Source organism: Haplochromis burtoni, unplaced genomic scaffold (genome assembly GCF_018398535.1).
Source record: "Haplochromis burtoni strain Fernald_Lab_line unplaced genomic scaffold, NCSU_Asbu1 Contig_96, whole genome shotgun sequence".
NCBI classification, from domain to species: Eukaryota; Metazoa; Chordata; class Actinopteri; order Cichliformes; family Cichlidae; genus Haplochromis; species Haplochromis burtoni.
In genome coordinates, this window is record NW_024582457.1 from 374091 (window position 1) to 401793 (window position 27703).

The 27703-nt window shown below is 39.2% G+C and overlaps 1 protein-coding gene across 2 annotated transcripts; it reads right to left on the reverse strand.

The window, feature by feature from the left end:
- Positions 1-13033: 13033 nt before the first annotated feature.
- Positions 13034-27642, reverse strand: fam204a (family with sequence similarity 204 member A). Of its 2 annotated transcripts, none has more exons than XM_005927055.3 (7): positions 27283-27642; positions 26898-26991; positions 26003-26033; positions 25647-25749; positions 24040-24129; positions 13621-13730; positions 13034-13439 (listed from the first exon to the last, which is right to left on the reverse strand). In XM_005927055.3, exons 1-7 carry the CDS (start codon positions 27496-27498, stop codon positions 13388-13390), a joined length of 696 nt encoding a protein of 231 aa, XP_005927117.1. In that variant the 5' UTR covers positions 27499-27642; the 3' UTR covers positions 13034-13387. The 2 variants fall into 2 exon arrangements, with proteins under 2 accessions (XP_005927117.1, XP_005927114.1); XM_005927052.3 differs by having other exon boundaries at positions 25647-25752.
- Positions 27643-27703: the final 61 nt, after the last annotated feature.

Here is a 27703-nt window from a genome sequence, read left to right on the forward strand (position 1 = left end):
AAATTATGGTTTAAAAAAAAAAAACAAGATGGTGAGAGCGAAAATACCCAGACTGTTTTTGACAAATCAGCAGGTTATGTTACGATGGCTACATCCACATTAGACCCTGTCAACACGCACATGGGTATTTTTGTCAGCATAGTTTCTTTTTTATGGATTTTGGTCTTTCGTCACATTTTAGGTCACAGAAAATGAAGCTTTTAAAAAACTTCTTACACACTGAAGATTTTCAGAAACTTATGATTACTGATTACTGTCTTGTAACAACAAGGGTCTGTAACCTTTTCTAATTTTTTTTTGCATCAGTCTGTCCACTTTGTTACTTTTGTATGCTTCGAATTGGCCAACATTTTTTTATACACCTAGGGTTATATCACCACCTGTTCATTTGGCTTGCTCTTGACAGCACCTAGCATTGTTTTTATTTGAGTTTTTTTGTCGTTTTCACGTGTGTAATACACATCAGGTATCAGTATTGTTCATGTCATGCGTGCAAATGAGGAAGTAATAATGTAAACATAAACGTTTGTTTATATACAGGGAAAATTTATAGGGCAACTTAAATAAATAGTAAAATCAAATGAGTACAAAAGTACAACATATAAGAACAATGTTAATTATTCACTATACTAGTATTAGTGAATAATAATAGTGAATAAGTTTTAAGTTAATGCAAATGTTTCCAATGGTGAAGAAAACTATTAACTATTAAGGATGCAAATTTAAATCGATTCTCTTTAAAGTTGATTAGCTGTCAGTGTGTAGTTTGTACTACACTCTAATAAATGTGTGACTGTAGTTCCACATTAGTATAGGTAAACTGATAAAGGGACAAAGACGTGTATAATGACTGGAGGAACAGCCTAAAAAGTATATTTACTAATTAACCCCATTTTTTCCCTCACATGACTGCAGTAGACAAAGTAATGCAGTTCTGTTGTGACTGCTCCAGAAACCATATTTCTCAGCGCAGATTACTAATTAAATGGCGGACATTTCTAATTTGTACTCGTCATCTCACTCCTACAGAGCTCTGCGGACTATTACTCATACAGTAAAAAGTCCAGCTAAAAGTCAAACTGTTGCAAAGAGCATGACAACATAACACACGTGCTCAATCTTTGTTCGTGATGCCGAAACCTAACATTTTCCTTTTCATCTGGACAAGATGAAGTCATTTACACAGCCCAGCCCTGCTTGGCTTCAAAGTGTCTTTTTGAGGTCTCAGGCTGGACACTTGCTGCAGGTGCAGTGTTGGAAACACTGATGCAACACCAGAAATGGTCGACCCTGTTCCATACAGGAGGGGTGATGAGCAGCAAAGGACCAAAGTGAAGTCGCTGCTTCGTGTGTCTACCTGGTCAGACTAAATTCAAATTTCCAACATTTGTAGACCTTTCAAAACCAAACTGCATAAAACCAAGTGGTGAGATAAGATGCCTCCCCTGGGTACACGGGGGAAAGTAATAAAAATCACTCTGCTGGTCTGCCAGATACAGTAGGGCTACAATAAGTTAGCTGGGGATTACGCTGTTAAATAGCCGGAGGCTGTGCGTGTATCATCAGTCTGGATAACTGCACTATTGCATACTACACAATCGTGCATTGCCAGTAATGTAGTCTGTACTCTGAATTACATTCATGGGGATGTCAGTAAACTCCCCTGTGATGTATCTTTGTGTGTTAAGAAATGAAATACACTGATCCAGTAGTAAGATAGATGCGCTTACCAAGGTCAAGGAGGCTCCCCAGCGTAATTACACGACTACCAAACACAAAGGGCATTGTTATTGGACAAGTATAATGCCGCACATTACCAGAGCAACACAGCTGTTTCTATCAGCCAACACTAGCTCGGGAAGACATAGGGCGGGCATCAATTTAGCCTACTTATCTAAAGTCTCTAATTACTTGGTTTATTTGATAAACAGAACAAGGAGAATCCTTAAATGATTCTGCAAGATCCAAAGGGGATTAATTTCTTACTCCTTGAAAAAACAAATCACTGGTAGAATCCCTTATTTCACTCTTTAATCACGCATTAATTAGGAGCAAAAGGGCACCAGTTACACTTGGCATTTGGTGAGATTGCAGGGGAAAAAAAGAGCCTGCATTAGCCTCTCCAGAGGAGGAGGCAAGCACATCAGGCTAAGACAAAGATGACACAATCAGACAGAACAGCGGGAAGCGTAAGTTGGGAAAATGGGGATCTGAGCTTCTCAAGCCCCATTCCCACACAAACCACCCTTTCCTCAGGCAGAAACACTCACTGTATACTCGTCCGACGGTTAAGATTAAATAATTATGCCACTGTATTGTTTTGATTCAGATTTTTTTCACAATGTTGCTACTAAACATAACTGTTCTGATTGAATATTACCATTCACTGTAAAAGCAAGCATTGTTAAGTGTGAAGAAAACAACGTTGCATATCCCTACTGACCTTTAGTGGTAAGTTCTGTTGTTTTAGGCAAAACGCCTTCTGATGTGAAATGGAAAAACACACAAAGGTGGTTCACACGTGAGTTTCAGGAAAGAAAAGCGAGAAATGAAAGATGAGAAACGATTTAGCCAGCTATGGAATAACTGAAAAATTAACGCTGTTAAATAAGCCATTAAAAGCAATTAGAACATGTGACTAAACATGCAACGCCAAGTCACCGGAATGAGACACAGCAGTGCATGAACTTAACGTAAACGTCTGTAAGGGCATTAAAAATGTCTGGTTCTGAGCGTGTGGAAAGCGGTGAGGGTTAATCACGGGAGGCTTAAACTCTGGGAGGTTTAGCAGCAAAAGAATCGCACTCAAGGAGAAAAGACGGAATGCACTGTATGAAGCAGGGGCTAAACACCTCCGCTATGTTTACACGCATGGATTGACTTAATGAACGTCCAATTAAGGTCTGTTTGAGCTATGTTATTTACAACCAGCTGGCAAAAACAAAGCCACTATGTACCTGTTTAACTGCACTGGTTCCTAAACAGAACAAATCAACTCTTCTTCTGCAGGTAATGGCAGTAAAAGCATTTATTTTTCTCTATTTTAAATGTAAAACACAGAAACTGATCTAAGTATTAAGTTATCTTTTGGATATGTGCGGCACGTCACAACAGACTTATGCAACAAGCAAGCGAGTATGTCCGTCTTCATGCAGCTCTTTAGTTCTTTAACATTTTGTCATTTTAAAAATTTGTTGGTTGGCAGAATGTTTGTAATGAATTATTTAGACTGAATGAACCAATTGTTGCAGTTTGTAAGGCTTAATATGTTCACACTCTTTTTTGATATAGGACTTCAGATGCTCTTCAGTGTTGGACTTCTTTTGTTGTATCTGTTTTTTTCCCCTTTTTTTTGTATAATTAGAACAGTGTTTCCCAACCACTATGTGCCGGGAGAAATGATCAGGTGTGCCGTGGAAGATTATCTGGTTCCGTCTGATTGGTACTCTAAGTGACCAGCGTGAGAAACGGGCAGAACAATTACATTCTCTTCCACTAGAGGGCAGTGCAACTATCTGCTCTAATTAAATTGGTTGCTAACTGCCAGTAAAACAGAAGAAGACGAAGAAGAAATTACATAATAGTCATGCTGTGAGTGAGACAACACAGTGTGTAACAGCAATAGATAAATATTTGAAAAGAAAAAGTAGTCAATCTGACCCAGATGAAGGCCCTAGCATGAGAAGAAAGCAAAAAAGGTATACTGGGAACAAACCGAGCCAATTCCGCTGTACCTGGTCCATGGTGGAAAATTATCAGTATGCTTTTTGTGACATTTTTGTGCTGTTTGATTTTTCTAAAGTGAAATACGTGCTGTGGCTTCAAAAGTTTGGGAACACTGCTAGGAAATGTTTCAGAGCCATGTTGTTGCAAAACATGGAGAATGTCGTTTAGCATGATCTTGCTAAAATAAGCAAGAAAAACGATTTTCTGCATGATACATGTTGTTCCAAAGGCCAAGTTTCCTTTTTGTTTCTTAAATGGGCTCGGGCCCAGAGAAGGTCGTGGCATTTCTGAATATTGTTTTTTTTTTTTATTGCACTGTAGACTTTTAACTTTTACGATTTCATAGATGCAGTATAGTCGTGGCCATGATACTAAATATGCAGATGATGACGTCTTTATCAAAATTCTTTTCAGGGTGTACCCAATCATGCTAATGAAATCACACCAGGTATTTTTAAGCCTATTAAAAATACAGACTGTGAAAGACTATATTACAGTGCTAGAAGCATTAGGTTTGCAAAGTGCAGGTTGGCTTTCTGTTGTTATGCCAAAACAACATACTTTGTTGGTCTAAAACAGCCTATAAAACTAGAGTAAGATTAACTAGATTACTGAACACGCCTACTTAACAGCCGCAAACCTTTACATGTTGGCTCTGCACAACATGCTTATCCAGAAACCAAAGGCTGACCAAAAATTACATTCAAATCCCTGAACTTCTTACGCTGCAGCACCTCAACCACACTGCTATTAAATGGCAATTATGTCTTCGCTTACATTTTTTCTTTGACAACTCCTTATCTAAGATGAAAACCGTATCAAACTCAATGAACAAAATGGGGTGTAAAATGCGTTTTGAAACCATTATGCTCTCACCCTGTTTTCGTATTTCGCGAGCTTAAATAAAGAGGTAGCTTCTCAAGCAATCTCGGCCTTGTTTGTTTAACGTAATTACTACTTGTCCTCCCATCCTGCCGGCCCAGATGATGCATGAAAATTACCATTCCCCTACTTCAATCAAAGCAGGAAAAAGAAAAGGGAGAAAGGGGGGAACAGAGGCGAGCAGATGGGAGGGGGAGGCAGTGAGAGAGGAACTCTGTGAGACACACAGAGCTCCCTCCCTGCATGACAAGAAAGGGCACTGTCTCTGATTAATTAGCTGGAGTTGGTAATCAGTTTAATAAGACTGAAGTTGATGGTGAGAGGTCCCCTTTGGCAGAACCACGCTAAGCTTAGCACTCTGTTCAGGGCCCTCGCTTTCTTCCACCAAGTAAACACGCAATGTCTATTTACATAAACAGTTGTTTCTTTTTGTGGGGGGCTGTTTTTCCTTCCAAACCGCCTGAAAGCCCAACACCACCGCTTAAGTCATTCACAACAATGGCAGCGGGGATAGCAGACAAATTCATGAATTTTTCACCATATGAGAACTAATTAAATTGAGGCCTTTTTGAAATGAATATAGTGTGAGGTACTCACTAGCCCTACGCACACAAAGAGGCTATAATTCAGTGATTGAATTCTGGCTTGATAGCATTCAGTCTTTTACTATAGTGAGCTATACAGATGGCTGGGGTCCTTTTCATTCTTTTCTTTCTTAATGGCAAATCTCATTATGGCAGTTATCACTGTATGGAGAACAAGACGGGAACGATGGGCCACGAAGCTACACGGTGGAGGAATTTGGTACCTGTCTGCTGTTGAACATGATACTTAACTGTTAGGTCACTTAATGATGAGCGTTTCAAATCAGAAATTGAAAATCATTAACAATATATGCAAAATACGTATTGTTAAAGCACATATGAACTGCTGTTAGACTTTTGTCCTTAATCATGTCAATAGGACATAAGAGCTAACACAGGTTATATCTACTGACCCTGAAGCAAAATTCAACATGTGCTTTTGTTTTTAGAGAATGATATTGCTGTCATACTAAATGAAAGCTGGCAGCAGGGCAACATAAATACCCCATTAGGCTCCAGGCACACAATCTCAGAGACCAGTTAGTAACCATCTTGCAACCACTTGCTGGCAGTTGCTGTGAAATCGATTTTTAAACACCCAGTCAAACCAGCCCAAAGACCAGTCAGTGACACCCTGGCATCCGCTGGTTGCTAGGGAAAAGTGGTCACTGATTGTGGGATGTGTCTGCAAACACTTACCATGTGCCAAGTGGTAGTGAAAATGTGACGAGAGCAATACAAACTGTAAACAGATTTGGTTTGCCTTCAAAGTAAAAGTTGCACCTTTTGAACTGTGTTGGTTGCAGCAGTAAGGTACAGCTTTTATTTTGAAGGTGAATGTTCTCTGCTTCTGGTGTGTGTCAAATTTCCAAGTTTCACTACAACATGGAGAATAAACTGCAGAATGTTTGCAGACAAGTCGGCACCTTTCATGCAACTGCAGCAGTCTGTTTGCAAACAAAGCAATCACAAGGAGGTTTTTAGGATGGCACTGTTTTTGCAACTCATCCAGTAACTGTTTACCGGATACACTTTTTCCCCTAGCAACCATGTGTGACTGGGGTCATATACATATACAGAGGCAGTCCTGATGTTTCAGCATTTTCAGTCTTCATGCTAGCTTAAAACAATCTTGGCTTTAGTCTCAGAATGGACAGGCAAAGGAGTATTTTTGAGCTTCTTATCTCACCCTCAGCAAGAAAGTAAATAAGCCAACAAAACTTTACATATACTTCTCTATGACTCTCAGATCCAACTGATCTTTCCCCCTCTGAAGATGTAAATCTTTAAAGATGTAATTCAACAATTCAGTTTACTGCAAACGTTACACGAAACGGGGTAAATAGTGAATTTGTTGGGGACTATTTTCAGTGGTGGACTAATCTGGATTTGGTGCTTTAGTGAGTATTTTTCAGCAGCAGGAAGGTGTATGCAGAGTACCCAAAATATACTATAGAGTATGTTTATTGTAATGAAGGAACAGTGTGGCTCACTGATGTGTTTTTAATGGAGCACAGTGGAGCTCTGTGGCACAGAGGAATGAAGCCCTCGCTAGCAGCGTTAATTCATTGTTAGCTTTGCTGTTTGTGGGATTTGTTATTAGTGTGCAAATTTCACCTTCAGCAAAAGTTTGGGTGAAATTTATGGAGAAAATTAAGAAGATTCCACAACATCTGTTGTAGAACAGTTCATTGGCCGTAACAGCGAGATCTCAGTAAACTGAACCCCAGATGTAAACACGTTCCTCTATTAGTTCAACACGCGTTATCTTTCCACATGAATGTCAGTTTGAGATGAATAAAATCACTTGAAGCAAGATTGCCTTTATTTCTGAGTTCCTCAGTCAGTAGTGTTTTTTTATCCTCCTCTGCTCTCTGCACCTCATTCCTGCTGTCATGATTAAGACCGTTCTTTGCCCCGGCCATTTGAAAATGTTTAAGATAAATTAATCATATGAAGCCTCTCACATGACATAACCTCTTTCAAAGTATAATTTTACTTTCTGAATTGTTCACTCTGTTACACTTAAATCTAATAAGTCATGACTTAGACAAGTCTTGGAATAAAAAACAAGCTGTTGCTGTCATGGCCCAGCAGTTTCTATCTAAAGTAAACTCTGAGGACCGAGCCTGTGATAAGCGAGCACCACATCACCCTGTGGCGTTAATGATCGTCCGCTGTTACAACACAAAGACAGTCAAGTAGCAGATAGAGCACAGAAATAATTTAAGCAGTGCTAAGTGGTCTATTGTCATTCAAATGATAAATTATGCTTGGCAGAGGTTTTAAAGTCACTTTTACAAAGCGTTGCTATTGTTTGTGTCGAGACAAGGTTTTAACGAGTCGGAATAGAGGGAATTACTTGGGAGAGTTTGGAGTTCCTTGGGGTTTGGACGCAAATTGGTTCCCTGCTCATCGGGCCTGCCCGGACTGTTAGACAAGCCTCCAACATGACAACACTGGTGCTCATAAAACACTGCACCGATGAGACAACAGTGCATAAATGAGGATCTGGAGTCAACATGACAGCTCGGGTTAGTCTTAAAGCTAGAGGTGACGAAAAGTTAAGGTGGAATTTGCCATAATGGGGGGGAAATCATTATTTTCACTAAAATGCACAGGCACACATTTTAGGCTATACTTGCAGTATTTTGTGAGCCATAACTCAGCTGTTATTAGCATCAGTTTTTAGATTACTATAATGGATATCTAATACAAGGAAGTAATTATACCGCTTTTTTTAGTTCTACCACCAAACTGCTGTTTTACATGTTTAACAATAAAGAGCTCTTCTAAAATATGTCACCACTAAACGAATCTATATTATGCTGTTCTGTTTTATTGTTGGCTATGCTAGATTGCTATATGTCATGTTATATGCTATACTATGCGGTAATTTTACTACTGTATATGCTATGCATAAATGCTACCTACTAACGTCATTAGTTACACCATGCTAGTACCAAGCTGGACTCCTCACAACTGCCTAATTTCTTTGTGGCATAGATTCAGCTAGGTGCTGGTAACCTAACTTAGAGATTTTGGTCCAAATTGACATGATAGCATCCTGCAGTTGCTGCCAGATGATTTGAACCTCCACCACATCCCAAACATGCTGTGACTGAGTACAGTGACAGTGAGCACAATGAACTCATTGTCATGTTCAAGAAACCAGATTGAGATCATTTGAGTTTTGTGACATAGCACGTTATTCTGCTGGCATCCATCAGAAGATGGGTACTCTGTGGTCATAAAGGGATGCACATGGTCAGATAGGCTGTGGTGCTTAAGTGATGCTCAGTTGTTACTTAGGGGCCCAAAGTATGCCAAGAAAATATCCCCCACATCACCAGCAGCCTGAACCTTTGATACAAGGAATGATGGATCCACACTTTCATTTTGTTTATGTCGAATTTGAGACTCATCAGATCAGGGAACATTTTTCCAATTTGCTGTTGTACAGGATTGATGACCCATCTGAATTGTAGCTTCAGTTTCTTGTTTTTAGCTGACAGGAGTGGCCTTTACTACTGTAGCCTACGAACTGTAGAGAAAAGGAATGGTTATTCAAGTTACTGTTACTTCCTTTCAGCTCAAAACAGTCTGTCCATTGTCCTCTGACACCAACGAGGCATTTCTGTCTAGAGAGCTTCCACTCGCTGGATGTTGTCTCTTTCTCGGGCCATTATCAGTACACCCTAAAGACGGTTCATAGTAGATCAACAGCTTCTGAAATACTAATTTTTAACTCTCATTCTGACGCTCAGTTTGAAAATCAGCAGGCCGTCTTGACCACGTGTACATGCCTAAATGGATTGAGTTGCTGCACAGTGATTGGCTGATTTCATTAATGGATAGTTTAACAGGTGTACCTAATAAAGTCAGTGAATGTATGCCAGGGGTGTCAAACTCACTGTAATTCATGGGCCACATATATGTAGAATCTAGTTCAACCACACATAGGCGGGACCATATATCTATCTATCTATATCTATATATATATTTATTTTTAAACAAAAAACAAAAAAGCTTTATTTCCATTCTTTTGGTGTAAAACGTTCACATGACTTCTGTGTATAAGGGTTAACTCAGTATGAAGGGATTGCTGCTGTCTTGTGTTACTACAGTGTTACCAGTGTTAATTGATCACTAACAAGTTCAGAGTAGTTTAGAGTAGTAGTCCTCTAATCAAGCCTATGTTTGTAATTACCTGCTGTACTGTAGGTGCGTGTTCTTCATATAGGAACTCAGTAATAAATTACCACACAAACTGGAGCTAGTGAGGCCTTTCCGAGACAAATCAAGGTAACGTTAATTACACCATTAACTTCATTTTCTCAGTGTAAATCCCCTCCGGCTGCTTTAGATCATGCTGTATCCTTTTGTTAGGTCAGTGCAAGTTATACATTAAAGGCCAATTTATACACAATGACTGAAAGGGGAGTGTTGAATCACCACATGCTCACTGTTAAAATCAGACTACAATAAAAGCTTTTAACAGGTCAATATATCTGCATATGTTGCATGACATAACCTAACTGGTCAAAAACATAATTTCCTCCCCATTTTTCCAGGTACTTGCTCTGCTTAAGATGTCATTACCTCTGTTGGGACTGTTAAATGGTTCCATAAAGAAAAATGAAATATTCATTAACTTGGTTAATAATTCATTCAGATAAAATGCAATATGTGGTTTGCAGAATGAAGATGAATACGTAATGAGTGCATGCTCAGCATATTTGTGCGTGGGAATGTTTTTATTTCGCGATAGCAAAGGGAGAAAATTAATTGAAAGTTCACTTTCATTCTTTTGTTCTACAAGTCAGGCTAAATGATAAAATAGATGCTTTCGAAGCAGTTTTGAACTAAGAAACAATTAAGAGGGTGTATATGTAACCCACATAATATAGAATAGTTTTTAATTAGTGCAGAGTAAGTGCATTTAAACAGTTTTTATAAATCATAACTGTTAGCCTGACCTAATTCACACACTTTGAGAAAACTGTGCAGAGAACTTTGTTCTTTGCTGCCTGAAAATCGGAACCATAACCTCTGCTTATCATGTGACACGAGCCTGCAGAATGAAACAGCGCATTGATAATTTCATGAAAAGTTTGGTCACAGCTGAAAATTTTCCAGTCGCTACTCCAGATGTCACATCCAGCCTCCTTACTCTCCCGTCCACAAACAGCGGTTAAGTGTGTGCACGCTGCCTCGGTTAACAGGAGAGTGGTGAAGTGTTCCCACACCGCCTCACTGCAGTGTAAACACCGCTCATCCAAACACTGTCAAACTAATTTCCTCACACCACAGAGGTTCATTTTGGCTTTCGGATGAATCAATTCTTCCTCTAATTATCAATTGTGACACCCATAATCACTCTAAGAGTGTAGCGCTGAATAAATGGCATGTCTTTTGTGTTATAATTCTGTGCATCTTGACAAACATGACCCATTAAACAACCCTGTGGCCTTTTTCGAGAGCGACGATTACACTAATTAAAACTGCAAAACATCTGAGAGGGCTGCCGACGTGCCAGAATTAAGCAGGTCATTAAATCAGCCAAGGAATATGTCAACATCCACGCTGTCTGTCACTCCCACTGTGTTACTTTGAGAATAAGGTGTGGGGGAAAGGGGGGGCTTGTGTGCAAGAATACAATCATAACTGACGTGATATCAAATATAAAACCTGACACGTTACAGCTCTTCTGCTTTGGCTCAAGGCACAAAACAAAATAGGACATGAGGCACTAATAAACGAAAAAACAAAACACATCACACTTTGATAATAAAGATGTAAAACTCTTGGTTTGTTTGGTTTTTTTCCTTTTATGAAATGCCAAAGTGGTGTTTTGGCTCTCAGCTCCACTCCGTTTGGAAACTAATGGTTTCCAAATGGAGCTGAACTTTAAAAAAAAAAAAAATGTGTGAAACAAATCCCCCCAAAAACCGCTGCAGCTAAAATTTGATGTGAAAACAATTAACAACACACAAACAAAGCCGCCTTCCTCTGAGCTACACCGCGCTCTAGGTGTGAAGTGTTTTTCAGCGTGGCTAGCCTTTATCGGCAGCATCTCGGAGATCTCTCCTCCGAGTTAATCCTCTTCCAGCCGGCGATAGCAGCAAGCGATAGCGCCAATGTCTTGTTACCAGCAACATATGTTCCCTTTCATACAACAGCAGCTTTCCAACCATTTAATGGGATTGTTGTTGTTGAGGGTTTTTTTTTTCTTTTTCTTTCAAAGCCTGCTTTACACAACAGTTTTCCTAGAAGTGGTTCGACATGTGCCCAAGGAATTTGTCTCTGCGTTTCGCGACAAATCAGCCCAGGTCAGGGGCTAAGATTGGCCTCCAGTAAGAGACTACTGAAAACACCTCCTCAACATGATGGGAAAGTGGATTTTCCAGCTTAAAAGCAGACTCATCTCTGCTCAGGGCATTATGCTGCGTTCAAAGAGATTAATAAGTGAGATGCTATTGATACGTCGCTGCGCTGCTCTTGGATCAGCACCGGTCATGTTCACTGACATCAACTAGTTTTAAAATAAGGCTACATGAATACAAGTCCACGTACTGTGATGGTTTTTTGTTCTATAATCCTGTAGCAGCAAAAAAAGGAGGCCGGTTTTCTTGGAGCGCTCTTATCTCTGGAAAGTTCTGCAATGTTTGTGAAATACGCAATAATCAGACCTGCATCCAGTAATTCCCTGTAATAAATGTCTCGCGCTTAAGCACTTATCCAAAAACTTTCAAAGGCCATACATTTTTTTTTGCTTCCTTCCTAATTCTGCTGCCGTTAATGAAGCATCTCTGATGTTTCCTCACTCTTCAGTCAAGATATATTTTTCATAGCATTCATCAAAGTGAAGAAATCCCATGTTGTACTTTGATGTGCTTAACACAGTTTTAACTTGTGTCTCATTACAGAGATAATTAATAGTTTAATTAGCACCAATTCCCGCCAACTGACAGCTTCTCTGACACAGTCACGTGACATGAGAGGATACAAAACAGTTGCCTGTTTTTTTAAAGTTCACCAAGTTCTCTCGAGCTCATATTTGGATTTCTTTAGCTCAGGTGTTTTGCATCATAATGACCTAAAAACTTTTATTGCTGATGTTTTGTTAAATTTACTCCATACCCATGCAGTGAGCCTATGAGAACGCGCCTCACCAGGGGACAAAGTGCTCAAATATGTGAAATGCAAACAACTTAGGTGGATTAATTTTTAATTCTCATTACCTTGAAGCAAAGCAGTCTTTTTTTTTTCTTTTAAAGTGGTTTGGTTAAAAAAAAATTAAAAAAAATCAAGCTTTATGACTAAAAGTAATTATCTTTCTTCAGCTTTTTATTGTGCTTGCTGTTTGCAATTAACACTTCCTGGAATCTGAATGAGCATTTCAGAAGTGTTGAGTAGCTGCGGAGGCAAGCGCTGCAGATCAAAAAAAAAAAAAAAAGCAGAAGAAGAAAAAAGATCAAAGTAAGAGGGAGAGGAACGATTTTTAGACGAGTTTACAGATGCTGAAGAGAGCTCATCACACAATGAGCAGTGAGTGTATGCTTCGAGAAACAGCGTGCGCCTCTTGTTCAGGCTCCGAAACAATAGCGAGTCTCCCAGCATGGGCGAGGGCCAGCAGCAAAGCCTCTGCTTCGAACTTCCAGTTTACGACTGCTCACAACAGTTTACAGCAGCCAAATTTCATTTTCTACTCCCAAATCCTATCGCACATTATCCTGTACATTGCATTAGAGCTCTAATCTTTCCTTTCTCTTCCTCAGAAGAAGAAAAGAGCGCCTTCATGATTAACCCACTTTACAGCAATAAATAAACGCATCATCCAGTAATGTACACCAGATTTAATTTGAAGGGGGGGGGGCAGAACGCTCAAATCACTGAAATGTAATGAAAAATAACACAATGCAGACACCAGTGGGTGCCTTAGGAATTAATTTGAATGCTCCATCATTTTTTCCTCCTTTTTACTCTTTGGATTGGGTTTTTTTTTTCCTCTCAGCCAACTGCTGACTTTTCTCCTCTCCCATGCTGCTGCTGTAAAATCTTCAAAATATACAAAAAATTATAAGAAGAAACATGATCAGTCTGCCACACACACACACACACACACACACATATATATGTATATATATACACACACACAAACATAAAGTCTTGTTCTTCTTCCTCCGTGTTTTTCACATGTAGCCCATGTTGCTTTTGGTTTCCCACCGCCTCTTCGCCTCAAAGCTGCAAAACAGAAAAAAAAAAACTTTGAAGCCCTTATGAATACATTTTAGCCATCAACTTCAATCACACTAGCTAATTCAGGCTTCGGCGGCTCTATCTTAACTGTACTTGAACCCAGAGTGGTCGCGCATGGCAGAAATGATGGCAAACATAAACATGAGACCAGAGACAGACGTCATACCCCCAGGCTATTTGCTTCTTCCTTTTCTGCGCTGCCCTCAAAGCTTCCTCTTCCTGTTTGCCTTGCACAAAGTCACGGCAATCAGCAGCTTGAGCGATTTTCACGGCCATCTATTTGGAGGCAGACAGAGGAGAGGCTCATTAGAGAATGAAAATCAGTCTGTGGCAAGAAAAAAGCCCCTTCTGACTGATGTGTGAGGGTGGCTTCTTGTCGAAGTCTCTGCTGCCTGCGATGCCTCCTCCACACCACAGCAAAACTGTCATTAAACCAAACGACACGTGAATGCCGTACAATGCTGCAGTCTAGCAAGTCTGGCGATATGTGACGTCAGGACTGAGTGCAACATATTTGACAGAATGTGACCACGAAAGCCTACATTATATATTTCATTCAGTAGGAATAAATGCTATTTTACATGTATGCAACAATACTTCTGCAGCAAACACCTGCTTATTTCTATGAATGAGATGTACAATATCTTACAAGTCATGAAGCATTTAAAAGAAAAAAAACTAAAAAATGAAGTCAATATGTGAGCAGCTCTTTTTAAAAGGTACATGGCAGACGGGTTGCCCCATCATCATGGAGAAAATCTGCTTCAACGTGTTCTGCTTTTATATATTATCCCAAAGCCTGCGTAGTCAGGTCTGTAGCAGGACTCGATGTTCCTGTTTTTACTGAGGATTTGAACCCTCCTTGATGTATCTGAGCAGCTAAAGCTTCTTACACACTTTCTAAATGGATGCTAAACTTGGAAGTTGGGACAACACCTGCTTAGATTACAAAGAAAAGTGGAAAAAATATCAATATCTGCTTGTTTTCTTTGTATTTTGTCAAAGAGTAGCGAATAAAGTCACTCGGCTCTCTCACATTTTAGATGATAGATTAAATGTGACATTTTTTCTTCGAGGACGGCAAAGAATTTTTATATGTTGTAGAGAACTAAAAGGTGACTATTATGCACAGGTCTCTACAAATATTAACAAAAAGCGTAGTTTTATTTTTTTGAACACGAGCGCTGTTTCAATAAAATTCTCATCACTATATATTCGATGTATTTTAAGAGCTGTGTTTTTCAGCTTAGAGTTTACAGTCTTTCCCCCTCCATCCTCTCAATGCTATTTCTTTTAGATCCTTTTTTTAATGTGCAAATGAAATACTAAACAAACAATGACAGACGATGTCAGCTGTGCAGCCTCCCCCCCCTTCCACTTCAAAAATGTTGCAAAGGCGTTTTCCACTCGTCTCCAATTGTAAAAGAGACTTTTTTTTTTGGAGCAATGCAGGCAGTCCCTGAAATCAGAAGTGAAGAGAATGACCGTGACTGTAAGAGGCAAACATTCAAATCCCAGGGAAGACATATGTGTGTATTGTGAAGCAGAATAATCCCAATAACCCCAGTCACACAGAAGCACAGGAAACAAAGGGAAAAATCCTGCCCCCTCTTTCACTCCTGAGATAGGTTTATTATTCAAGCAAAGGCAAACTTTGATAAACAACTTGGAACAATTTCACCAAACCTTTGGGTAATTCTTTGTAATATTCAGAGTACAATCAAGGGGGAAAGAAAGTCTCAAGGTAATGAAGAAATGTGCCACCACTGCGCCACTTGGAAAAAAAAAAAAGACCTGCTGGAAAAAAATGTTTCAATTATAATTAAGTGGGATAAACTTTATTAGAAAGACTGAAACTAAAATATCTCCTAATGCATGCTGGGATTAAGCAGGTCAGAGCGAGCAGGCAGGAAAAATTAAACTCTAAAGGCTTTTTATCACCATATTTCAGGAACCAAGGGTGTAAAATGTTCTAATTTGGGATACATTAAAAGCCATAAAGGTCTTTCAAAAAGATTAATGGTACTTTGCTTGGATTTAAGATAAGAGCTCCGGCTGGCTGCAAGTACTGGGCTCCGGCTGGGCCCTCAAGGCATTCATCTATACAGTCACTGGAAGATTTGTGAGAGTGTCTGCATAACCTGAAGCGTACATACTATGACAGTTCTCCAGTTCTTTGCCATTTTTATAGGTTTTAAATTCCTCAAATCATGTTTTCTCCTCTTTTCTCCTCCCCTCTCCTCTTTAAGAGAGTTATAACAAGGAGGGGGGACGGTTGCTCAAACATTTGCAGTAGATTTGCGAGCAGATAAAACCACTTCAGGGTGTTCCCTGCTTCTTGGCAGAGCAGCGTAGGTGCTAAATGCTTCTGAGTGGCTCTGATGCATGCTGAGATTATAAACCACACATTTATTAAATTGTTGACAAATCTGAGAACAGCTCTTGCTCTCTGTGTTTGTAAAGGAAAAAAAAAAAAGAAAGCCACACTGGCTCATTCTGGGAGCAAATCAAACGAAACTGCATGATGCTAAATGGTTTAATTTGGAGATTTACTGACAGAGCTTTTTCTTTTTGCCTACACGAGGATTACCCACATTAACCTGCTCTCCTGTGGGGTTGCATTTGAAATGCAAAAGGTCTTGAAAACACGCCTTCCTGAACATTCCAAAAGCAAAATTAAAACCCACTTCCATGGCCCTCATTTCCCCCTCTTTTAAATTCACAACACAGCTTTTACTACATTTAAAGCATTAAAGGTCTTTAATATTTTCCCTGTTTCTTTTTTTATTTTTTATATCTGTTTAGTCTACACTCCCTGATTGTCTTTGCTGGGGCTCAACATTAATGTCAACCAAGTTACCTAGGAGACAGAACAGATCAAAGAGACAAAAAAAAACCCTCAAATGTCTGATTAATCAAGCCTGCAAACAGCTTATTTCTTTTAGCCTGCATGCAAGTATGAAAATGAGATTCCGAGAGCAGTACATTGTGCAGATTTGTTCATTCTTATCTGAACAAAGCCAGCGGCAGCTTATTTCATGGATCACTGGCACTGTCAGCGCTGTGGCGCCGAGCAGGTGACGGCTCCTCTTTCTGTGGCGAGAACAAAATTAGCAAAAAGTCGGCACAAATTAGCCTCTCATATTTTCAGTAATATGACATTATTTTTCATTTACTTTTTTGATCCACTTTTCAGGATTTTTTCCTCCCCCCTCCCCTTGCGTGCATCTTAGTGCCAAATCCTTTCACATCAGAGGCTGGGGAAAAATAAGAATGGAAGTACAAAGCGGGAATAAAGGCAGGAGACAGGAAAACCTCCTGCATTCTTTGTTTATGTGGCTCCTAAAAGGCAATTCTTCCCACTCCACCACATATTAATGTACAATTAAATGTCCATCACATGCATGTTTCCCGTGCCTCGTTTCTGTCTCCCTCTCTCTCCTGTGTGGCCTGTGTGCAGCCCTGCTAAAAACAAGGTTTATTCAGAGGATTAATTCTCTGACCTTTGGAAGATTTGAAGGCAAAAAATTCAGCCTGCACAATGCTGGCACTGCAGCAGCAGCAGCAGCAGCAGCAGCTTAAGGCCACTAGGAGGGTTAAGTCAATAGTGCCGTTTTCTGTTCATCCATGTTTGGGTCGTCATGGAGATTCAAGCAGAGACCCAAACATGGGGCCTTGATACAAAAAATAAATACGTCAAAATTTGCATTGCGTGTGTGGAAATCACGCACAAAGTTGCTCATAATAACGCTTTCACACTTTGTTTTCATTTGTGTGTCTGTTTTACGCTGCGTCCCTCCTTTTGTAGCACAGGGATCATAAAAACACTGTGGCAATTAACCAGCCAGTGCAAAAAGACAATAGCTGAATGGGAGATGAGAAAAATACGTCTCCATGTGGATAAAGTGTTAAAGCTCCTATTAACAATATGAAATAAATGATGGCTTTAAGGAAGAAATGGCCTTAAATCCATTCATAAATTTCCTATCCAGGAAGCCTCTTCCAATTAAAACGTGTGAGAGGTGGATTAACAAGGGCTATATGGCTTTGCCTCACTAAATCACCTCCCCGAGCTGCTCTGCTGCATTTGACGTGTAAACGATTAATGACCAGCCTAATTCCCTTATCACACTACCTTAATGCCTAAATAATGTGGCCTTAGTCAACTTTGGAAAGCAGGGCTATATAAGAAAGGAATGAATATCAGATTAGGCAGCTTGTGTGTTATTTCAGCATAATTTCTTAGGACTGAGGTGGAAGGGGGAAGAAATACGTGTCTCTGGCTTCTTAGCCTCAGCGTTGCAGCAGGACAGGGAAGGTCAAAAGATCGAGGGGTCAATCAGCACCACCCATATCGTATTCAAAAGAAAAGATTTTACGAGATTTTATTTAGTTAGTTCGTTATTTAAATCTCCAAGGTGAAACAATAGGTTGAGGTAAAATAAAAAATCCGACCCTAGAATCAGAGGTGCTCTCTTGCTGCTGTTTTTATTATCAAGTCGTCTACAGATTATTTACATGATTCACAGTAAGTCTAACTTGTACTAGGCCTTTGGAGGGCCAGGTCAACACCCAATGATAGTCAGTTTATTGTTACAGAACACAAAGGAAAAGATACTGTCATTATTTCTGAAAACGACTCAAAGTGATACAAATGACTTACACAAACTAAGATTTTTTTTTTCCCAATATAAGAAATCAAATGTTACATAAGGAAATACAGCTTTTTATTATTAAAGATGCATTGAGCCTTTGCTCTACAGCTGCACTTTGTTAAAAAGGATACATTTGTTCATACCTGCTGGTTTGACTCCTGAAACAAATGATTATTTTGTTGATGTAAAAGACTGTTTTGTCCATCACTTGTCTTCAAATTGATTTCGTCCAACATAAAGCCAAAGGGCTGCTAATTGTACATACTGCTGAGCAGTTTAATTTATCAATACATTAGATTTTATAAAAAGAAGTAGTGCAATGTGGAATTAGTTACCACCAATAAAAGATCTTTTGGCCATTTTTTGTTATTTGGGGTTTTCATTTACTTAGTTCAGAAAAACTCTGTGGTGAAGCCAGACTATAAAGCTGAAGGAAATTAAAATAATAGAGTAAAATATCTAATTTTTTTAATGTAAGCAGAATATGTTGTTACTGTTCTCCAATAGCAAACAAAGTAATTATGTAATGGACAAACTGCCATAGCTTTTCTTAGGAGCTTAACAGTGATCGTAGAAAAGGTAAATCACTGATTGTCAATGTCTAATAATGAAGGATAAACAATTACAATGTGTCACTGTTTTCATTATAATACAGTCAGAATATCATAGCACGCACCTTCATGCTGTTATATTCCCACTACAGTGTCAGTTTTCTTTGGGGCAGCCTCATTAGAGCTTTTTGTCATCTTGCCTCCTCTTTGACAAACAGAATTACACGGAAAGCTAAAAACAATGGCACTTCAGGGAAGGCACAGGAGAACAGCAATGTCTCCATTTCCTTTTCTAGTAATCTGATCCTAGATACATACAACATGTCATCTTTAGGGAATAGACAAAAAAAAAAAAATCTCTGAAAGTTCGTCTGCTTTGTGCCATTTCATTATCTCGCCTCCTCTGAGTAGGGTAGGCTTATTAGCAAGCTTTGAACTCACACTTACAATAATATGCCATCAACAGTTTTATAAGCTAATTAGAAAAAAAACTGTTTAATTAATGAGTGACTGGCAATAAAATGGCAATCATGAAAAAAGAAACCAAGGGTGCTAAGCTTCCACTACCACCAATTAAGGCCTAATTACAAACAAATTATATATGTGTTTTGCTGTGGGCTTTAATTTAAAAAAAAAATGGCTTTAATTAAAAGAGAAAACATGCTAATTAATTAAACAGCACACAAATCTACATTGAAAAGTATGCTTTGTCTATCAAGTAATTAATGAAATACAATAATCCAAATGAGATTCCCAGGCATTTGATAAAAGCTTAGTACCCATTTCAAAATCCATTTCAAAATTAATGGGCGAAAATTTAATGTGAGTCATCCAGAGATACAATAAAAGTTCATTCAGTGATAAATTGCTTATGCTGAAGGAAAAATGAACAAAGAGGAGAGTTTCCCTGAACTCTCTGCGAGGTGGCCTGGGGGGGCTCGCAGGGGAGACGGAGTCAGACTCCTTCTCTGATGTGGGGCGGGGAAAGTCAAAATCTGATAAAGCCTACTTTCCACAAAAGCGCCGCTCATTAATTTTTTGATTACAAACACAGGGCATGGCGGGGGGAAGGTGGCGAGAAGAAAAAAGGTGTTAAATAACATAAATATCATGAAACACTCTTAGTTCAGCTCTTTGTTTCAACTAAGCCACCATGTCTCCTCTGACAAAATGCCGCGCCACCTTTGTTTCACAGCGTTTAAGCGAGGCTTTCCAAAGGGTAGATTTCAAGGACAGTGGGGCTTTTCCTTTCAGCAGCTGCACTATTGAAATGCAAGCTAGAACATAATGAGGGATGTTATAACCATCCGCATGTTCAAAAGCTACAGAAACTATAAATGGCTCCAGTTAATACATATTCATATGGCTAATTACAATACGATCTATTAGGAGGGATTCATTTTTAAACAGTTTGGATGTAGCACGTTATTATTGCTCAAAGTGGCATAACAAGAAAGCTCCACGACAAAAGGTCAATCCGGACTACATGTAGCAGTTCCGATATCCAATTAAATCACCAAATACCAGTATAGGCCTTAAAAGTTCAATGCCGGTCAGCCTCTGGTCTAAAACATACTGGGCCGTGCATAGTTTGTTGTTGGTGGTGGTTTTTCTGTTGCAGGGCATAGGCTGAAAAGAAAAACTGTCTTTTAAGACACCTTCTTTGTACTTGTGGCCATGTACATGGGGCTGCTTCCATCCTGATGGTGAGGCCAGCAGCAATGCAACATAGTTTTTCATTTTTCATATCCTTAAGCTCCTGCAAGTCATGAAATACACCCGACATCCATGTTTGTGGCAGACTACAGAGAGTTTCTGTTTTGAAATGTTAATGCCACTCTAATAACTGTGATGACAGCCATGGGGCAATAAAAGGCTAACACAACAACATGATGGTCTTTTGTAAAGAAATATACCCACTTACTGTATATGAAGCAAATGTACGGATACATTCAAAAACAGATCAGCGGCTCTGTTTAATAAAATAGATATTTCATTTTTCCTGTTGATTGAAGTACTACAATGAGAATGTGGATTAGTGCAGCAAAGACAGTAGTTTACATTAGTGTCCGATTTAGAGTACAGTCATTATAGAATAAGTAGTCATTGTTCCGAAAATTTCATGGTTCTAATAACCCTTCAAAGGACTTAGAATAATTTGTAATAGTAAGCTGGCTACATGTCGAGAGGTGTGCCTGTCTCCCAACGAATGACACGCAGCATAGGTTCCAGGCTCCCACCCCTGCGGCCCTGAATTGAATCGTTAACAAGTAAGGTGGATAGAAAAGATGGATGGATATAAAATTTTTGAGTGTGATAATAACCTGATAGCTTAAATCATATTTATTTAGATATTGAAAGCACCTTATTATGGTGTCCCACAGGGATCAATCGTTGGTCCACTGCTCTTCCTGTTACATGTAAATCACAATCACACAAATTCCAGAAGTAATTTTGAATGTTTTGTGTGACGCTGATGATTTAATGGATGATTTAAGCTTTTGGGGGGTTTTGTCAACAGGTCAGACTCAAATCTGGGCCGCTGCAGTCTGACCATGTGAGCTAAAGTGGCACCCAGTCAAAAAGTAGAGTTAGATGTAGAAATTGAGTAGATTTCAGTACCTTATAGTCGTGTGAAAAAGTAAGTACAACCCTTTGATTGCTTTGGTTTTACTGCATTTGATCCTGTTTGATACAGTGACTACAGATAAACATAAGATAACATAAGATTTTCTTTACTACTTATCAGTTATAATCTTTTCATACTAGCTCATTTACCAGGAACAGAAAAATCAATCTGCTAAATATGAGCTGCTGGATGCTATCAGGCCTCATGACATGCTTTGAGCCGTTTATAGTGTATGTGTCTGTCACTTCTTGTTATGCTAATTACAGAATTAATTAGCCCGTACGCAGCTTGCTGCAGAGTAAAATAATGTGCAGTAATCAAAGGATGGAGACCAAGTCTTAATTGGAGGACTTGCACCTTTTAATCTACTGAACTATTAAGACTACTTTAGAGGCAAGGAGATTTTTACATTGTTTTGTGTCTTCTAAAGCATGTGAAAAGAAATCTAAATGCGCTGAGGAGGATCAACAGGCATTTTTATGAGAAAAGAAACTGTCTGTATAATTTATTAAACTACATTAGGAAGCTTTGGAAATGCACTGTAGACAATAATAAAAATTTCTTTAGAGGGGTAATATGTTTATTTAAAAATCTGAGCATGTCTTCACGAATTAATCTAAAAACAAAGGCTTTCAGCTTTGAAACATATTTAAAAACCGTAATGAGAATAAAAACCCACAACCTGCAATATCCAAGCCGCGTGTCTTAGAAGTTTGACAGATGAAAGAAAACATATCTCAGAATTTATAAGGAGCCTTCAAAACAGGGTTTTACCAAATTGTTTTAATGTTTAGATTAAAAAAACGTAAGAAAGGAAGTAGAGCAAATGGAAATCATTAATTGATTTGTGGGAGCTCAAAACAGCAGAAACAAACATTTCCGTCTTACAAAAGAGGGGATTCTGACAGCAAGCTCTCTATCTTTCTTCTATTTCCCTTTGCTTTGAGGAGATAAGTGGGAATGCATTAGATTGAGGATGAAAATACTCTGAAACATTGTCATCCAACATGTACCAGCATTTTCTTTACAAAACAATGCCTAGAGGGACAAACAGGCCTCTTTAGTTCTTCACAGCTGTCGGAATGCTTTTGCATTTTTCGCGAAGAAAACCTGTTCCTATTCTTCGAGTGAAAAGCCTGCCACAATCATGTCAGGATGTTATGACCGTAAACAAATTAAACATCTAAGCAATTCCGTGCCAAATGAGCCACTCAATTATAACCTTGAAATTGATTCTGGCCACAGCGGAGATTATTGATCCTCTAAATGTTTGTCACAGTGCTCCCGTCAACGTGAACAGGAAGGCGGTAAACAAACACTCTGGTCCTAAATGCTATCTGAAATACAGGCTGCATTAATATACACTATAATCCTTTATAACTGATTCAGAATCCCTTAAACTTTCTGGCTTTTAGCTTCCGTTTCTCTCCCATTTTTTTTTCTTTTTTAACTATGAGCAGGAATGCTTGTCTTTGTATTCGAAAGAAAACCTGTACAACTTTGCATCAGCTAGCATTTAGGGATTTAAAAATAGTCAAATCTATACTCTCTTGAAATGAAGTTATCACTGCCTAACAATGAATTGCGGCTGCCAAACTGCTGTCAGGTCCCATCACGGCTCTGGCAAGACACAAGGCAGGTGCCAGGGAGGCGAGAACCTCAGCTCAGGCTAAAACCAATCCACCAGCGCTCTAAGAGGCTTTCTGAAAGTACAGCACAGGTGCCACTCACAAGAGCTTTCATTTAACTCCCTCATATTCGATCACTCTGCTCGCAGTTAGAATGGAAATATGAAGGGGCTCTAATGCTTGCACACCAATGTCTATTACACAATGGAGATACTAGGTCACAAATGTAATGCTCACACAATTAGCACAGTTGATATTTTCATTTAGAAACCTCCTTATCCATTCAAGAGGTTCTGGTTGCAATTTGTTTTTCGATTACTTGCTTTAAATCGAATCATATCCAGATTTTTTTTAACGAAAGAAATCACATCATTTGCACCTCCTATGTTTCTTCTCCACAGCGAAGCCAGTAATGGCTCTAGCTGCCGTCCACTACGTGAACATGAGAGTAAAAGTTACATTTTTGAACAACACGTTTAAATAACTTTAATTTTTCTGTTGAGCAGCGTTAAATGGACGGCCCCTCCCACCTTATAACTCCAAATTGAAATCCTCAGATGCCAGGAAAACCTGAGCCTGTTCCATCTTTTTGTTGCCACTATTACAAAATGAAAATGCTCATGCGACGCTGTAAGCAAAATGCATCATAAAACAAAGAAGTTTAACTTTGATGCTCCGGCGGAGAAGTAACGCTGCAGCTGTATGTCTTTTTAACCACAATTATGTGTGTGTGGGCTACATTTTATGCTAAATTAGTTTCAAACCACTTGATCCTTGATGCCTGCCAAGGCGGTTAGTTACAAAACTTCAGGCACTGCATTTAGGGACATGTACACTTCAAAGGTATGAAACTCTTACCTGGAGAATGATTTAACAGTTGGCTTGAAAGCAATGTACCCTTCATTAAAAAGCAGAGCCAAAAGTCCTTTAGACACTGCCGCACTTCAAAACTAAGGGGAGGGCTTTCCATTAACTCAATGGAAAAGAGCTGCAGGACTGAATGGTGGATGTCTGCGTGTGTTTTTGTTCCTCTATGTCTTTGCAGCAGAAATGGCCACGGATCCATTAGCCTGATTTGTCACAGCGGGAGCACCCCAAAGATCTCTTATCAGCACAACGTACCTCTCGAGTGGCGAGTCTGTCGCTCATCTCCTCCGCCTTTGCAATGTCCCCTTCAGCTATGGCCCTCTCTATGCTCTTTTCTAGGCCGGACTGCAGAAGAGGGGAAAAAAAATCAGTTTTTTTTTTTTTTTTTTGGAAATAGGGGTAGAGAAAAAAAAAATCAAAGAGTAACTTCAAAAGTCCCCAGGGCCTTATTTTTAATATGATTGCCATTACTACAAATATGTAGATTTCGCTTCACAAATGAAAACCTTTTTGATTGGATATTAGTGGGGAAATCTTAGAAATGCTACAGGAGATTACCAAACATAAATGTGACTCTTTAATTACACATTTCCATTACAGGCCTAAGCAGAGGGGGGTGCCGAGAAGCCCCCGGTCACTGATGGCAAGGCAGTTCTGCTGTGATGAGACTATCTCAGCGAGCCGAGTACCAGATTTCTTCAGCCCCCCCAAATTTCATCATGGTGGAAAAAAAAAGATACACTGGAAAGAAACTGCAATTATTAATGTGTCCCCTCTGATGTATTGTTGACTCACTGTAAAAGTACAGTAAAGTAAACATCAAGTTTTAAAACGCAGAATTTTATTTATTTTTTTGACTCTGATTGGTCAGCTCTGATTTAGTGCGCTCATTACAGTTCAATGTCCTGAACGTACCCAATCCGACTCGTGAACTCAGTTATCACCAGGAGTTTCTCACAAGCAGAACTCAAACGGACAGACGGTCATCGTTTATGCTGTGAACTGTGTTTAAGGTTAGGGTTTGGAGAAGCTGCTGCCAGATAAATAATCACATCTGGCAACTGTGATATAGTTTTTCCTCAATTACCTCACTTCAAATTGTTTGAAAGACTTGCCAGACTCAAAATAATATATTAATTACAAGGATCTGCATTTGAGTGATGAAAGAGAACCTCATTATGATAATGTGGCAAGTTCTGTTACATCCAGCTTGGCACCCCATTCAAAATGAGGCTAAATTCATAAAAAAAAAGAAAGAAAAAACCCTCAATCTTATGCTGCTGAGATAAATTAAGCACAAAATACTCCAAAATAATCATTGAAGGGATTTCACATTGAAATCAGAACAGTTCCCACTCATTGGGTCACTCGTAATGTTCATCAAGCTTGCAAATATTTTTGCTTCATTAGCAATTTGCAATCGTTTTGCATTAAAGGTTTGGTCATCTTTAAGAGCTGACATGCACTCAAATGGAAGAAAGTTCAGTTTTACATTTTTGTCTTTGTTCCAGCTGCAGTCACAGAGGCTGTAACCATCTCATCTTCTGCCAAGCAACACTTGGATTTTCAGTCTTTTTGCAGGTGAAGAAAAAAAATCCTACATCTCACTTGAATCTTAACCACGCTAGAAAGCAGATTCACCCTAATCTTATCACTAAACGTAGCTGAGCATAATCCCCAATGTACTTCTCAGTGTCAGGTTGAGTTATTATAAAGGTTCCCCTAATCCACATGTCATATCACATAAAACAATGAGACGGTACAGTGGCAACGAAACACAAAGGATGTGAAGGTGTTTCTAACAGCTAAGACAGACACAGTATTAAACCTCAGAAGATAAGTTGGAAGGCAGTCTTTGTTACCTTCGGAGGGGGTTTGGAACATGCAGGGGGATGAAATCGATCATTTACACCAAAATACTGCTTAAGCTCATCCCAGTGCTTCTCCTGCTCCTCTTGACGCTCTCTGCTGACAGAGAAAATGTCTGTTAATGCTCATGTAGACCAGCATTGCAATAAGACATATTTCGTGTCCATCTTTTTATTAACTTGACTGTATTTCTTTTGTTACCCTTCTAATCAGATCTATGTGTTTTTCATACTTTGTGGCGACAGCATTTTGTAAGGAATTTGCCCGTAAGGATAGTTTGACAAACAGGAAAGGAAACATCCTTCACTTTACCTGACTATTCATAGTCTGTAATGTTGTGTAACAGTACCTTGTTTCTGCAGGTTCCCCACTTTCTGCTCCTGTGAAATTACACGCACAAAACAAACAAGTTAATGATACGTAGGTTTCTTCTGTATGAGTCTGCCTGTCAAGTTCACTTTACATCAATGGCCACGTACAGTCCACTTTGATCTTAAGTGGGCCAAACCAGTGAAATTCCCCTTTATGTAGTAGTTTAACTGCATAAGCAATACCTGAGCTATCTCAATATAAGAAAAAGAAGTGCAATTTCAACATAGTGCAATTACACTGTCGTTTAATTGTTTAACATCATTACATTGGGGGAGTACGAATGATTTCGGGAGAAGTCTTTATCAGTAGACCAAGCTGTAAAAATGTACATTTTAACTATATTGTCATACATCTTCCTTCAGATTTTCCAAAGATATCCAGTAGGCTGGACTGGAATCTTTGTCTGGCCCCCGGGCCTTATGTTTGGCACCCCTGATATTACTTCAGTTGTTAGCTATACCATGTGTACCAATAAGTTGCTCGACTACCTTTAAGGTAAGTTTCTATCAAATACAAAGGTTTATTTTCTTACAAATTGACCAATATTTTGTCCACTGGAAAAATGTGCAAACAATTAGAGCCTGACTGATGAACTAGTTGGCCAATATTATCAACCAATCTATCACTAGCCTATCACAAATATATCAGTATTATAAATACATTTTGCTATAAAAGGTGCTTATTTTATAAACACTGTCTTCACACAGTATGTCCAGCAGAGCTACTCAAGTTTCACTTCTTCCAAAACGCTCTGCAGTATCTGCAGCACCTGCAGCAGAGTAGAGTAAGGTACTAATATTGGCCAATATATTGATATTGGAACTACTGAACTACAAAAACTCCCCCATCTGTTGGATGTAGAACTACATTACCTTTCTTTCGCTTTCTTCTTTTCCTTTTTCTTCTGTCTTCTGTGACCTTTAATATCCTTATATCATCTTTCTTCCTCCGCAGATCCTGGAATTTCTTAAAGACACATACAAAGTGAATACAGCATCACTACTCTTGATTCTTTTCTGCTGCAGCTGTACAGATGTGACATACGAAGAGGGCTTCAAAACCCTGCTTTTCTCACTTCAGATGAACCGTTAGCATAAGTCTGAGCTGGGCTGGGGGTACTGCAGCAATAGTAAATGTAAACTTAGAGATAGTTAGCGTGAAGCTAACTTTCAGAGTTAGCTTCATTTATACAGGCATCACTAAAACCAAAGAGGTTAGCCTGTACCTAGAATGAAAAATAAGATCAATACAACATACTTGCCACATTTCTTGGGATATGCCAGGCATACTGCATGTCGGAGAGTCACTGTCTGCAGTGTGAGTCGATTGTGACTCCTCCAGCGAGCATGTGTTTTTAGCAGAGCCCTTTTCAAATTCCCTCTTCTCGTCTTCTAAATCACCCGGCTTGTCCTCCTCGTCATCTGAACTGAGGTCGTCTTCGGTTAAACCACTGGGCAGGAGTCCGCTGTACATAACGAATCAGTAGATTATATTCAGCATATACGGGTAATTTATGATTGCACTGTATTTTAAACGGTCCGTAATAGGTAAACTACAGATTTCCACAACAGTTGTTAGGAACGACTGTCATTTCCGGGTAAACACTGCGACGCTGCCTGCTAAACGGCACCGATTGGCTGATCGCAAACAGCGCTGAGCACAACGTCCAATCAGCGTT

What these genes read in the sequence shown, in the direction of transcription:
- fam204a (XM_005927052.3), bottom strand. Translation starts at nt 27,498, where the DNA reads ATGTACAGCGGACTCCTGCCCAGTGGTTTAACCGAAGACGACCTCAGT. An exon ending in ACAGACTCGCCACTCGAGAG is followed by an intron (nt 13,731 to 24,039) that starts GTACGTTGTGCT and finishes GCCTCCAAATAG; the next exon opens with ATGGCCGTGAAAATCGCTCA. An exon ending in AAGAAGCAAATAGCCTGGGG is followed by an intron (nt 13,440 to 13,620) that starts GTATGACGTCTG and finishes TCTGTTTTGCAG; the next exon opens with CTTTGAGGCGAAGAGGCGGT.